This window comes from Mustelus asterias, chromosome 19, assembly GCF_964213995.1.
Source record: "Mustelus asterias chromosome 19, sMusAst1.hap1.1, whole genome shotgun sequence".
Classification (NCBI taxonomy): domain Eukaryota; kingdom Metazoa; phylum Chordata; class Chondrichthyes; order Carcharhiniformes; family Triakidae; genus Mustelus; species Mustelus asterias.
In genome coordinates this window covers 27476611-27491077 of record NC_135819.1, presented here as the reverse complement: position 1 = coordinate 27491077, position 14467 = coordinate 27476611, and the positions used below count along the sequence as shown (strand labels likewise).

The 14467-nt window shown below is 45.4% G+C and overlaps 1 protein-coding gene across 1 annotated transcript in view; it reads left to right on the top strand.

The window, feature by feature from the left end:
• Window positions 1-14467, top strand: part of LOC144507661 (cilia- and flagella-associated protein 54-like) — a 191603-nt gene that overhangs the window by 89080 nt on the left and 88056 nt on the right. The window contains exons 14-17 of the mRNA XM_078234818.1: window positions 2177-2339; window positions 6562-6719; window positions 11355-11537; window positions 12977-13103. Of these exons, the coding sequence (XP_078090944.1) occupies window positions 2177-2339; window positions 6562-6719; window positions 11355-11537; window positions 12977-13103 (631 nt within the window). The remainder of the gene's footprint in view (window positions 1-2176; window positions 2340-6561; window positions 6720-11354; window positions 11538-12976; window positions 13104-14467) is intronic.

The following is a 14467-nucleotide window of genomic DNA, read 5'->3' as shown; positions in this document are numbered from 1 at the left end:
TCGTCGTGGGTGCTTCTCCAGGCCGCAGAAGTAGCATCTCGGGTCTCCGGGACTGCCGCAGTGGTCAGTTTGGCTTCGGGACGGGGCATGGCATAGGTTTGCGGCCCTCCCGGGTACAGCGATGGCTGCGGTTGCGGTGTCCACGGTGCGCCCTCGTGGTCGGGGGTGTCGGCCTCGAGGTTCCGGAACGCTACCTCGAGCAAGCTGGCAAGTTCCACACTTTTCTTAAGGTCCAGGCCACCTTGTCCCAGCAGGTGCTGCCGGATATAGGTCGACCTGATGCCCGCGACAAAGGCATCTCTGATCAGGTCGTTGGCATTTTGAGCGGCTGAAATGGCCTTGCAGTTGCAGGCTCCACCGAGTGCACGCAGTTCACGCAGGAATTGCTCAGTCGATTCCCCGGGCGGCTGTCTGCGAGTGGCCAGCAGATGTCTGGCGTAGACTTTGTTCGGTTGCCGGTTGTACTGGCTCTTGAGGAGATCGATTGCCTCCTGGTGGGTCTCTGCGTCTCGGATCAGCGCGAAGACGTGAGCGCTGATGCGGGCGTGGAGCACATGCAGTTTGTCGAGGTCTGTTACAATGACGGAGGAGGAGGAGGCGATGAAGGTCTCAAAACAGCGCAGCCAGTGATCAAAAGAATTAGAGGCGCCAACTGCCTGCGGATCCAAATCCAATTTGTCAGGTTTCAGGAGTTGCTCCATTTCAAAAGTTTTGTTAATAAAATTGATGCACCATTGATACACGTAAAGACTAGAGGTTGCGGAACAACAGGCTTTTATGAACAAGAACAGAAGCACTCCCAAACCGATAGCTAACTCGCACTGAGGCAAAGGGGTGGAGAGCAGCCACCTTTATACCCCGAGGAGGGCGGAGCCCCGAATTAAAGCAGCAGGGGCGTGCCCAGGCATATCCCATATACAGACAGTGTTACAGTGGTTCACCACACTCCCCAAGGCCTGTCCACCATCTACAAGGCACAAATCATGAGTGTGATGAAATACTCTCCTCTTGCTTGAGTGAATGCAGCTCCAACGACACTCATGAAGATGGATAACATCAGGATAAAACAGTCCACTTGATTGCTACTTCCACAAACATTTACTCCCTCCACCACTGATACACAGTGGCAGCCGTGTGTACCATCTACAAGATGCACTGCAGGAACTCACCAAGGTTCCTTAGGCAGCACCTTCTACACCCATGATTGCTACATTCTAGAAGGATAAGAGCGCTGAAACATGGAACACCACCACCTGGAAGTTCCCCGCTAAGCCACACAACATCCTGACTTGGAAATATATCGTCGTTCCTTCGCTGTTGCCTGGTAATAATCTTGGAACACCCTCCCTAATGGCATTGTGGGTGTACCTACACCACATGGACTGCAGCAATTCAAGAAGGCAGCTCACAGCCGCCTTTGTGAGAGTAATTAGGGATTGGCAATAAGTGTAGGCCTAACCAGTGACACCCACATCCCCTGAACATATAACAAGAAATATGTTCCATTGTGTGGCTGGCGATCCAATTTTGCTGCATAAAACTGAGATATTTTACATTAAAGCCACTTTGTACACATAAATTGTTGTTGACAGACTTTCCCCTCCCTCAGTCACGTTAAGATACTTTCTCCTCTCCCAAACCATGCTGCAACACTCTCCCCGAGTGGGTTGAGGAGATTGTTAAGAGAATCTGTGGAAAGGCAAGAATCCAGCATGAACTGAGAGGGGAGCCTGATCAGCACCATCGTGGTTGAAGAGAATCACGATGGAATGACTCAGCATCAACAATTTTAAAGCAATTTATCAATCACATTAAGAAAAGAGCGCCACCGCATGTCCACTAAAGCAATTTCTCTAAAACAGATTTGTGACAAAGTCTAATGTACCTCCACTATATGGTGGTTAAATATTGAAATATGCCTGGCACTGAAGTTGTGACTTGTCTGTGCCCTCTGGGCTTTCATTATAACTTTGATACTCAAATTTCAATGGTCAGCTTTGTTTTTGAGCTTTCTATATTTTGGGCTGTATATGTGAGGATATCTGTGAGTCTACAGTGTTCTTTTGATGATCTCCAAATTGATTTGAGAGAAATGCTCAATGTGACCTTAGTGAACAATAAATGTGTTGTTTTGATTCAAAGTAAACTTAAAATGCTTTTTCTCTACATGATGGAGGATGTCCCCCAGCCAACTGAAGACCAGGTTAATAAAAACCAACATCAGGAGCCTCACAACGTGGAAGCCCGTGGACGTATAAATATGAGTCTTTGGTTGAAATGTCGGTTGGCTATGTTGACTGCCCTGGCTGCTCAAGTATATGGCATTGGACTAAAGAAAGGTATTTTGCTTTCAATTTCCACTTTCCCTGTTTTTTGATATCTCAGCCATTATTTTCTCAGACCAGTTCAAAATATTACCCAAGAGTTTGCATCGTAATGTTATTTATTCCAGTTAAGAAGCGTGTAAAGAACTCTTCACTCTTCTGTTAAACTGCTAAGGCACAGTGAACTCTGTGGCTCCCAATTTAGTAAGAAGTTTAACAACACCAGGTTAAAGTCCAACAGGTTTATTTGGTAGCAAAAGCCACACAAGCTTTCAGAGCTCCGAAAGCTTGTGTGGCTTTTGCTACCAAATAAACCTGTTGGACTTTAACCTGGTGTTGTTAAACTTCTTACTGTGTTTACCCCAGTCCAACGCCGGCATCTCCACATCATGGCTCCCAATTTAGGCATTTTAATTGTCAAAAATGGGTCCATGACGTGTCCAGATGTTTCTGTTGGAGAGCACACTGGGTGGCATCCTGGTGAAAGGGACTAACACGTGCACTCTTAACAATCGTCAGCAGCATGCAGAGCAGGCAGATTATGATATCAGCAGCAATATGATGCCTGGTGTTGAATGTCTGCACTTCAGCCCATACCCAGCTGAACACATGTTCAATGGCATGAAGGACCCCCCCCCCCCCCCCCCCCCCCCCACCTCCCACCCCACAAAACAACACCGGTGAAATGGATCATTAATTTTTTGCAGGTTATTTGCTAAATTGTTTCTTTGGACTGCTGCTGCAAGAGTGTGTATGTAATTTTGAAGCTTTTCTCCAATTGCCTCGATTTTCAGCAGCCTACCGGGGGTGGTCTGACCTGGTGCTGAAGTATTTTTCTGTGGATTAAAAGCTTATGCTGAAACAAGACAAGGAATACATTTCTTGTGCCTGTCAAGGTGCCATGACTCTTGGGTTTAATGACTCCGGCACCTGGCACTATAAGCAGTTTGCAATGCAGTGCTACATGAGAAAGGTCAGCGAGGCTCTCTGTACACAGAGGGAAGGCTTCATCTCATTCACTCTCATCAGAAAGCAGCAGATTGTGTGAGCATGAATGTTTTCATGGATGCCATGGACTGCACCCATATCCCTTTGCTTGTGTTTCATATCAATTCCTCCAGTTTCATGAACTGAAAGGGACTTTACTCACCTAGTGTGCCGCTGGTGTGTGACAGGAGCCCATGTGTCAACTTCCATTTTAAAAGATCTGCCATTTACCATCAGGGCTATCTCTATAGAGAGCATTTTATTCAGTTGGACCTGATTTAGGGTAAATGACTCGGGTCCCTTGTCGGGTTCCTCATCCAGTTTTCTTTTCAAATTGTTAAACTCACTGTTGTGGGTTTTTTCACATTCTGTCCTGATTGCTTCATTCTGTACCACGCTTGTAAATAACCTTTCCCTTTACATATATGTGTGTGTGTGTGTGTGTGTGTGTGTGTGTGTGTGTGTGTGTGTGTGTGTGTGTGTGTGGAGGAAGAGGAATTGATTACAAATTGTACATGGTTGAGGAGATGGACTTCACTGAGGCTTCTGGTATCAGGGAATATGGAGAGCTTGGCTGAAATCTACATGACCACATAAAATAATAGCATTTTTACAAAATACAATAAAAGCATGGATTTTCATATTTATATGATGTATTAATTATTATCTGGTGATCTATAATGTGCAACCTTTCCAAAACGTACCAATTGTTACGATGCTGCTTCATTGCTACTTTGTCTTTGCTGGAATCTGGGCTCTCATTAATTTTGAGTTTTTTTTAATGTACAACGAACAGCACAAGAAAAGGCCCTTCAGTCCTCCAACCTAATTAAACCTAAAAAAAATATGGATTGATTCATGAGACGTGGGCATATCTGGCAAGGTGTGCCTTTGTTGCGCACTCCTCATTGTCCTTCAGAAGGTGGTGGTGAGTTAGAATGCAGTCACATTGGAAACTAGTTTGTGAAGCATTGCATAGTGCTTGCTTCACTTCACTTGACACGCAGATAATGCAGCAAGTTCATGTTTTGTGTTAGTATGGACTTCATCCTCTTTTACATGTGCTCAATGGGCCGAATGGATTCCTTCTGCACTGTAGGGATTCTATGATTCCATGTGCTTTCAATGCATCACACTAAAGGCAATGAATGCTGAAATGCAGAGGTCACTTTGTGCTTCTATACAAATGCATTTGTCCACAGTTTTGATGGTAATCAAAGGTAAACAAAGGGAAAATTAATGTTTCTACCTACTTAATGTCTCATAATATGACCCATTTGAAGTGCCCTGAGAGCAGTTACATTTCACTATTGATCATTAAAAGTGCTATAATTATAATTTGTTGTTACCAACAATATGCATATTTTTGCCTTCAGCCACTCACCCCTGTAATTTTGTGCCCCTTCTGTAAGTTTGTTAACATCTTCTTGTAATTTGTTATAGCCCTCCTGAGTATTGTTTTTCCATCATGTCCTTCCCCATTTGGTGTCATCTACAAGCTTAGAAGTTGTGTCTTTGATTTCTATGTCTAAATTATTAATATGTACTGCAATCGCCATGTCTGTTTTCAGTGGTTCTCCAGTGATTTCAACCCTGGGACATACTTTTCCAATGTGCTACAGGAAGATTCAGGCTTATAGAACACAAACCTCAGAGTTACAAAAGGTCTGTGGTATCTCTAATGGTTGCACACCAAACTGGTACTGTCACAAGCTTCCAAGATGCACTGTTTTCCCTCTGAATGGGGAAACCAGAGAGTGTGTAAAGTGACATTGCTGTGCAACCTTGACTGCCTGCTAGGGCAGCAAGATTCTGGGTTGTTACAGTAATCAGCTAGGTTTGTAGTTACTTGAGTCAGTGAGTCGACTAGTCTCGAGTTTGTGCTATTCTCAGCTTCCTACAATTGCCGTCTGTTAATGGGGGTTTTCTTTTGAGGCTGTGTATTGCTAAAACTTAAGCAAAATACAAAGACTCGCGAATTCAGTGTCCTGATTCAAAGACGTGTCTTTATTTGACCAATACATATTGGGAGAAAGATGTAGGAAGGATTCCAACTTCTGTCTAAAATTACATCACAGAAGCACAATTGATATACCATTTTCGAAAGTTTGTATTCCCCGCCCAATCTGTCATACAGACCAGATGGTCCAATTACATTAATACACATTAGCATTCTACCCCCTGGCATTATTAGGAATTTATTGGCTAATTGAACTCAAAGGTCCTTCCTGTATTGCTTAGCAACCTGCTGACGTATATCAGGCTGGTGTCAGACCATGAGAATTGATAAGGAGTCACTTTCCCTGTCTGGCTGGCCATACCTTTATCAGCAAAAGCTGAATACTTCCACTCGTTGCAATCACCACTTGAACATTTCTATTCATTGTTAATCTCAGCAATTCTCCAACTGCAAGGACTTTAATATTTCTGTATCCTGTTGTTACCAGAGAATGTAGTCTGTCTGATTTCACTTTTTCCCATTACGCTGTGGGGCAATTGCTCCAAAGCTCACAAATACCTTTAAAACTATATTTCAAAGTTACAATACTTGATAAAAGTCCATTACTATGGATTATATATGTGGTTAATAAACAATGCCTTTGCATTATATATGTAGATGGAGCACATAATGATACCTTTGGTATAAGGCACGTGGTCCCTAACTCACCCATTTTGGTTTTAAAGCCCCTTAAGCAGGGGTTTCAGTATCTCCTGCTACGCCATCAATATACTCATGCTTGATAAAAGGGAAGTGATTTTTCACCTGATCAATATTGAGTGACTCTTGCCTGAGAGGCCACGTAAGAATCAGCATGCTGGCTGCGTGGTTGAGTAGCCCACTGACTCTCATCTCCAGGGTGAAGGAGAAACATTGCTCCATAATTGTGGCATCATATCATCTGGCCACATCTCCACCAATCCTTTTACGAATAAAATCGCAAGGGGAAGGAGTGATCCAAAAATCTAACAGGAATGTCAAGTATCATTAATAAAGTGAATATCATTAATGAAGGTCTGTTGTGATATTTTTCCTATTTCCCTCAAATTTCATGTTACGAATGATTGTATTGTTTTTGACAATCTTTAATAGCTATTTGCACTGCACAGATTCAACCTTACATGTTTCAGGTTATATTTCTGGTGTTGTTTCAATTCCAAACTTTAAGATGGGATTGGGAAGTAAGTGGAAATGAGGAATTGAGGAACAAGTCATTAACCTGGTGAAAACATTGCTTTTTTAATTCATTAGATGAAGATTTTCTGGAAACTGCTGAGCTCTGTGAGGAAGGAATAAAAGAAGCAAAGGCCTTTGGAGATGTGGAGATGCAGACAGAGTTTATGCTACAGGCTGTTCTGCTTGATTTCCGACTGGGACATGTTAAGGATCACATCAAAGCACTTCTGCAGGTGAAGATGCCATCTCGATTTTAGAAAAGACGTTTGTGACTTTTGTTTCTGGCTTGAAATCATAAAGTTAGCAATAACAAACAAATACTTTTTTGCAATGATGGTGGGGAACTCAGGTGCATGACTCCATGGCTGGAATTCTCCCATTGCTTCCGCCACAGCAAGTGTAGCGGGCGGGGGGGGAGGAACAAGCAAAGATTCATTAACCTTGGGCGGGATTCTCCGGTTTTGAGGCTAGCTCGGCTGGAGAATCCCGCCCATGTTTTCATTCCTGCTTTTTCAAGGAAAGGAAATGGATTTGCAGTTTTCTCAACTTTATGACATTTCTTCACAATTTGCAGTTGATGTGCAGAGATCAAGTACAACATAATAGCAATGGTGCACATTGCAGCGTAAGCTAATGTGTTTATTGATGTTGGCCAGGATTACGTATTAGCCAAAGTACGGGACAAACTCTCCTATTTCAAACCGTGCTGTGGGATCCTTAAAGTTCACACGAGAAGTTTAACATCACGAGTTGGTATCTTTGATGTTACTTTTTTCTGCTGCATTGTGCAGCACTTAGAGGAAAGAACTGGCAGGCATGGGTCCACGCCATTTTCCTGGTGGAGAACCTCGAATTCACCAGCCCTGTCACCACCTCAGCACTTCAGTGATTTGAGCGCCACATTTAAAGGCCGCCTCTGCACACAGCTAGAACACTTCAAGTCAGAGAAAGCAAGCTACTGGGAAGTCTTGACTGCCAGACCCAGGAGATATTCGGCACCCACATTTACAGATGTCTCCATTGAGTACCTACTAGACACAGTGAGGCCCTCTGCAATGTTCTCTGCTCACACTCTGGGCAAAGACCTGCATCCAAGTTTACCACTTCAGCATGGAGGTGGTGGCAGAAGTGGTCAATGCCAATGGCCTGCAGGAGAGGACAGGCATCCAGTGTCACTGGAGGATGAATGATCTCCATTCTGCCTCGGTAAGTCACTCTTCACATCACTCACAACTCACCGACTCATCACACATCGACAGGAACCTCACTTAATGTCAGCTCAAGGGGAACCACCATTAACTCCCCCACACTCAGCTTTATCTCCCCTGTGGGTCTTGTCCTCATTCCCTCCCTGCTCTCACTCACCATCCACACATGGCAGGCATGTTTATCATCTGCCCTGGCACATGTCCTGCTTACACTCTCTCCATCTAACTTCATGGAGGACAAGCTGGCATACAAGAGGGTGGAAGGATGCCAGGACTCTACATCCTCAATGCCTCGGACATTCCCTGAGGAACTCCTGCAGTGATGTTCTGGAGCTGAGATGATTGACTTGCAACAACCACAACCATCTTCCTTTGTGCCAGGTATGACCAGTGGAGACATTTTCCTCTGATTTTCATGGACTTCAGTTTTGCTAGGACTCCTTCAGGCCGCATTCGGTCAAATCTTGTCTTGATGTCATCTCACCTCGCCTCGAGCATTGAGCTCTTTTGTTTGAACCAAGGCTTTAATGAGGTCAAGAGTTGAGTGGCCCTGGCAGAACCCAAACTAGGCGCCAATGAGGAGGTTATTGCTGAGTAAGTGCTGCTTGATAGTGTTGTTGATAACCCCTTCCATATTTGATCGATGATGTGGAGATGCCGGCATTGGACTGGGGTGAGCACAGTAAGAAGTCTCACAACACCAGGTTAAAATCCAACAGGTTTATTTGGTAGCACGAGCTTTCGGAGCACTGCTCCTTCATCAGGTGAGTGGAGGATTGGGTTCACAAACAGGGCATATATAGACACAGACTCAATTACAAGATAATGGTTGGAATGCGAGTCTTAACAGGTCATCAAGTCTTTACAGGTGCAGATAATGTGAGTGGAGAGAGGGTTAAGCACAGGTTAAAGAGGTCTCAAGCCAGGATAGTTAGTGAGATTTTGCAAGCCCAGGCAAGTCATGGGGGTTACAGATGGTGTGACATGAACCCAAGATCCTGGTTGAGGCCGTGCTCATGTGTGCGGAACTTGGAGTAGACTGATGGGCGGAAATTGGCTGGGTTAGATTTGTCCTGTTCCTTGTGCAGGACATAACTGGGCAATTTTCCAATTTCTGGGTAGATGCCAAATAGTTGGAGAGGAACATCTTGAATATTGGCACAGCAAGTTCTGGAACACAAGTCTTCAGCCCATGACATCAAAAAAGCTTCTCCATGAGCTCAGTGCTTTTTATGCCATGAAAGAAGCATTAACCATGCAAGATGGACTGATACTGCATGGCCAGAGGTTCAGCATCCCCTGCTCTCTGCACAAGTTACACCCAGCAACTCCACCAAGGATACCCACGGATGAAAGCAACAAAGTGTAGGGCAAAGGAGGCCATGTACTGGTCCTCAATATACGGTGGCATAGAGAGGGAAGTGTCCAGATATGTACCATGTAATATGGTCAAGCCTAATCAAACTAAAGAACCACTGCACCTCCAACCCCAGACCTTCCACGGTCACTCACCACGCAGATATATTTGATTGGAATGGAATGCAACAACTGGTCTTTGTCGATTCATTCCCAGTGTGGGATGAAGTTAATTACTTGCCTGACAGGAAGAGCATCACAGTAATTGGAAAACTGAAGAGACACTTTGTCACACATGGAATTCCACAAAGTCCAAGGATGAACACACCTCCAGGGAGTTCAAGGACTTTGCATACACTTGGGACTTTAAACATATTATAAGTGGGTCCCTATACTCACAATTGAATGGTTTGGTGGAGTGGACAGTAGATTCAGCAAAACAGCTCCTCTAAAAATGCCTCCATGACAACACAGACTCCCACCCTGCACAACATAGTCTGCGTAATCTGTCAAGAGAGGGTCTGCCCTCGCCAGCACAGAGAATGTTTTCCATTCACACCAGAACCATGACCTCTGTAGCTAAGACCCTGGTTAACCCCAAATAAAATCAAATATGTCTTGATCAATTGGGCCAGTGGGCTGACGAATGGCAGATGGAGTTTAATTTAGACAAATGCGAGGTGATGCATTTTGGTAGATTGAACCAGGGCAGGACTTACTCAGTTAATGATAGGGTGTTGGGGAGAGGTACAGAACAAAGAGATCTCGGGGTACATGTTCATAGCTCCTTGAAAGTGGAGTCACAGGTGGACAGAGTGGTGAAGAAGGCATTCGGCATGCTTGGTTTCATTGGTCAGAACATTGAATACAGGAGTTGGGACGTCTTGTTGAAGTTGTACAAGACATTGGTAAGGCCACACCTGGAATACTGTGTACAGTTCTGGTCACCCTATTATAGAAAGGATATTATTAAACTAGAAAGAGTGCAGAAAAGATTTACTAAGATGCTACCCTTGATGGATTGAGTTATAAGGAGGCTGAATAGACTGGGACTTTTTTCTCTGGAGTGTCGGAGGCTGAGGGGTGATCTTATAGAGGTCGATAAAATAATGAGGGGCATCGGTTTAAGGTGAGAGGGGAGAGATACAAAAGTGTCCAGAGGGGCAATTTTTTCACACAGAGGGTGGGAGTGTCTGGAACAAGCTGCAAGAGGTAGTAGTAGAGGCGGGTACAATTTTATCCTTTAAAAAGCATTTAGATAGTTACATGGGTAAGATGGGTATAGAGGGATATGGGTCAAATGCAGGCAATTGGGATTAGCTTAGGGGTTTTAAAAAATCAAGGGCGGCGAGGACAAGTTGGGCCGAAGGGCCTGTTTCCATGCTGTAAACCTCTATGACTCTATGTGGCAGTCCCCATGAAACAGTGACAAAGAGGGATAAATACTGTGATTGTTATGCCCACAGACCCTGCACTCTGGAGCTGGGGCGTGACAGTCTGAATGCAAACCATACACGGCTATGACAAACTGGCAGTGGCCCACAGACACGCTCCTCAACTAAACAGTTAGGTGTTGCCTCAGATGGTGCCCTGTATGTCAGGATTGGCATCGTCTGTTACAGATACCTGAAGCAGTATTGCCAACTGCCACAGAGGTTCCCACACTGGGCACACTAGGAGAATTTGGCAAAGTGTTAGTGAGAAAACTGGCGGGGAACTCTCCAGCTCCAGTGGCCAGTTTTTTCTCCGGATGTTGTCCCTTTAACTGCTAGAAAAAGGAGTGTGCCGTCAGTCTGGTGATGCGGGGAGTCTGAGAGCCAGGAACCTGCTCCACTTAAATTGGGGCAGCATTTTTAAAGGGTGCCCTGATCACTGAAATAAATATTAACCTCCCTCCACCACCACGGAGGTATCTGTGCCACCCACCCCTCAAAATCGTTGCTAGCATTGCCCTCCCTCACCCACCCACTGATCATCACTGGCTTTGGCTCCCTTTCCCTGGATCATCCCAGCATTGCTTCCCCCCGCCTCCTGTGATCATCAGCAGCTCTCCCTCTGCCCCGAACATCACCGGCATCCCTGTCGCTCGCCTATCCGCTCCTCCCTCCCCACCACCAGCAGACAAACACTGAGTCCCTGCCTGTGGGCCCCTCCTTGGGCCCACCCCCGGCACTGCAGCCTGACAGACAGTGCATTCACTTTTACCCAGCAACACTGATCTGTCAATTTTCTGTTCTGTTTTACGTTTTTAATTTAGTTTTGTGCTTTTTGAAAATAATTGTATTTTCTATGCTTTACAAACAGGAGATTATAGAGCTTCTCAGCACAAAGCAGTTTCTGTCACCCAATGGCCATCTGATTCTTGTCCAAGCTATTCTTCAGGTGACTGATTTAAGAAAGTCAGAAACATTGTGCATCGCAACAGATATTGTCATGCAGGAGAAGATAAATCTGTGTCTGTCAGCCCAGAAACTGATTCTTGACCAGGTACTCATTCTCAATTTGCTTTTGTCCATGTCCTTAATCAAACAGAAGTGCCTTATGGCAAGTGTAACCTGTTGTGCAACAAACATTGCTCCTGACTTTAGTCTCCACATCACTCAGTGAAACTTCAGCAATGCTGTCAGAGGTGATGGGAAGAAAACAGAGCCTAACCTGAGGAAAAGTCAAATTGTAAACAGTGTTTTAAAAGCAGGTTTCAGTGCCGGATTAGTAAGGGCCTGAGTCTCATAGTTGGAATTTAAATCTTCCAGCTTCTTTGTCTCCATTTGGTTGTTGGGATGGGTCTGTGGAGGGGTTCAGGGTGGATCGGCCAGTGTGCGGAGGAGGGGTTCAGGATGAGTTGGCCAGTGTGCGGGGGAGGTTTTGAGTCACTTCCAAGGCCAAGCCAGGTGGGGGTTTGTACATTCAGGTCAGGACTACAGGATGGGGGCTGGGGTGGTGGGGGGGGTTGGGGGGGGGGGGGGGGAAATCGTGCCTGGTCGGAGGGGAAGGGTTCAGGTTTTGAGGGGCAGAGGGGGTGGTGGTTTGGGTCAGGGAAGGGGATTGGATTGGGGACAGGGGTGTGGTCAAGTCTCAGGCATGTGTGGAAGTCAAGCCCATCGGGGCAGGGGGTGGGTCCTGAGTGGGTAGGTGGGGGAGGGGGTGGGGCTGTCTGGGGCAGTAGGGAATACAGTGGGGCAGGGTGAGTCAGGGGATGGGGGATTGGGGGTTTCCCCTCTGAGGCCTGGTATTTGGGGGAGACCTGTGGGAGGAAAAGGGGATAGGGTTGGTTGTTCTAGAACTTTCCAATAATTACCCAAAGTTAGAAGAGATTTTAATTCTTCAGACTTCTTCTGGATAACTATTGAAGTAAGACAGTTGGAACCATGTGAAGTTTGTGATTTAAATCACATGTTTGGACAGCTCCCAGTGCAGGGCAATTGCTCAGAGCAAGTTTGGACTTTCGGGTAATTGCTGCGCAAGCCTTGCATGGGAATCTCTGAAGGGAATTGCCCAGCACATTTTGGGGTACCACCACCACCCCTCCCCCAATCCTACACTGGGGAACTGGGAAGTTTTAACCCAGTCTCAGTCTGTCTGCACAGATGCTGCTGACCTGCTGAGTCAACATTTTCTGTTTAGATTTCAGAAGGAACTTCTTTGCTCAAGGTTAGAGCAGTGAGCATGCTACCACTGAGGTGGTTGCTGTGAATAGATGACTTTAAGGGCAAACTAACCAAGCAAGTGAGGGAGAAAGGAATAGAAGGATATGTTGGCGGGCTAATGATGAAGTACAGGCTCTTGGAGCATAAACACTGGCATTGACCAGCTGGGCTGAATAGTCTGTTCGATGAAACCTGTTTGAATTTATAGTTTATAGAAAATAAGTAAAGTGAAGAGGCTTTGGTGAAATAATGTACTGACCTAATGTGTTTTGTGTACAGCTTGTTTTACTGGGAGAAAGTGTGCAGCTTCGTCCAAATGGAAATATTTACTCACTTCCGGTATTCCCATTGAAAAACATCTACCTGCCACAGACTCTCTTGCTGGCAAAAGTAAAACTAAGACTAGGTAAGAATATGTGTTAAAATCTTTACCCACATAATCCACATCCATTCAAGAGCTGAAAGTAGGTTGTGATTAACTTTTGATACCACTTCAGGTTACTATCAATACTAGCTTTTTTAATGCCTCTCATGCAGAAGACCATCCCTTCTTGTTTTACAAGGAAGATTAGATCCGAGCAAGAGAGGGGCATGGTGAAAAGTGATTTTTATGAGGCTGTTGATGGGACGTGTGTAAATTAGTTTTGAAAGTTCCAAAGATCAGGGACACTTGTTGAAAGGTCTGTGTTGGAACAGAAAACATGAGCAGTAATCTAGTTTTAGAAGAACAGAGGTAGGGAGACAGAAAAACAAACAGAGGGGACGATTTTATGATTCTTATCCTAAGTGCTGGGACGGACTTGAAACTGAGAGAGTTTCAGATCCAACTTTTAAGTCCATTTTTTGTCCCCCCCCCAAACACAGTCTGCCTGCAAAATTTTGAACACGTCAGATTTGCGCTGCAGAAGCCTGTGGGTGGGTTAACATGCCCGAAAGCCTGCAGAGGGAGGTAGTGCACATGTGCAGGCCTCTGATGCTGCACATGCGCATTAGTAGTAGCAGGGATCTGACGGACAAGAGAGAGCTGTCAGGCCCCCTGTTACTGCCAGCTGCCTAAAACGACACCCCCCCCTTTCCCCAATTGCAGGGGCCCACAGCCCGTGATGCAGTGCCCGCTGACTGCTCCCCCCGCCCCCCCCGTCACCCACATCAATCACTGCAGAATGGCAGTGGCCTTCACGAAACACGACGGCGCAGAGTCGCTGAGCAGAAACTGATAGCCAAGTTCCGCACACACGAGGACGGCCTCAACCGGGATATTGGGTTCATGTCACACTATTTGTAACCCCCACAGCTTGCCTGGACCTGCAGAGTTTCACTGGCTGTCTTGTCTGGAGACAATACACATCTCTTTAGCCTGTCTTGATGCTCTCTCCACTCACATTGTTTGTATCTTAAAGACTTGATTAGCTGTAAAGACTCGCATTCCAACCATTATTCATGTAAATTGAGTTTGTGTCTTTATATGCCCTGTTTGTGAACAGAATTCCCACTCACCTGAAGAAGGGGCTTGGGGCTCCGAAAGCTTGTGTGGCTTTTGCTTCCAAATAAACCAGTTGGACTTTAAGCTGGTGTTGTTAAACTTCTTATTGTGATTTTTGTACCAGAACACCCAGATCCCTCTGTAACACACTCTGCAATCTCTCCCCATTTAGATAATATGCTGCTTTTCTATTCTTCCTGCCATTTTCCCACATTGCTCCATCTGTCAAACGTTTGCCCATTCATTTAACTTACAATATCCCTTAAATTTGTTAGCTGCTTTTAACA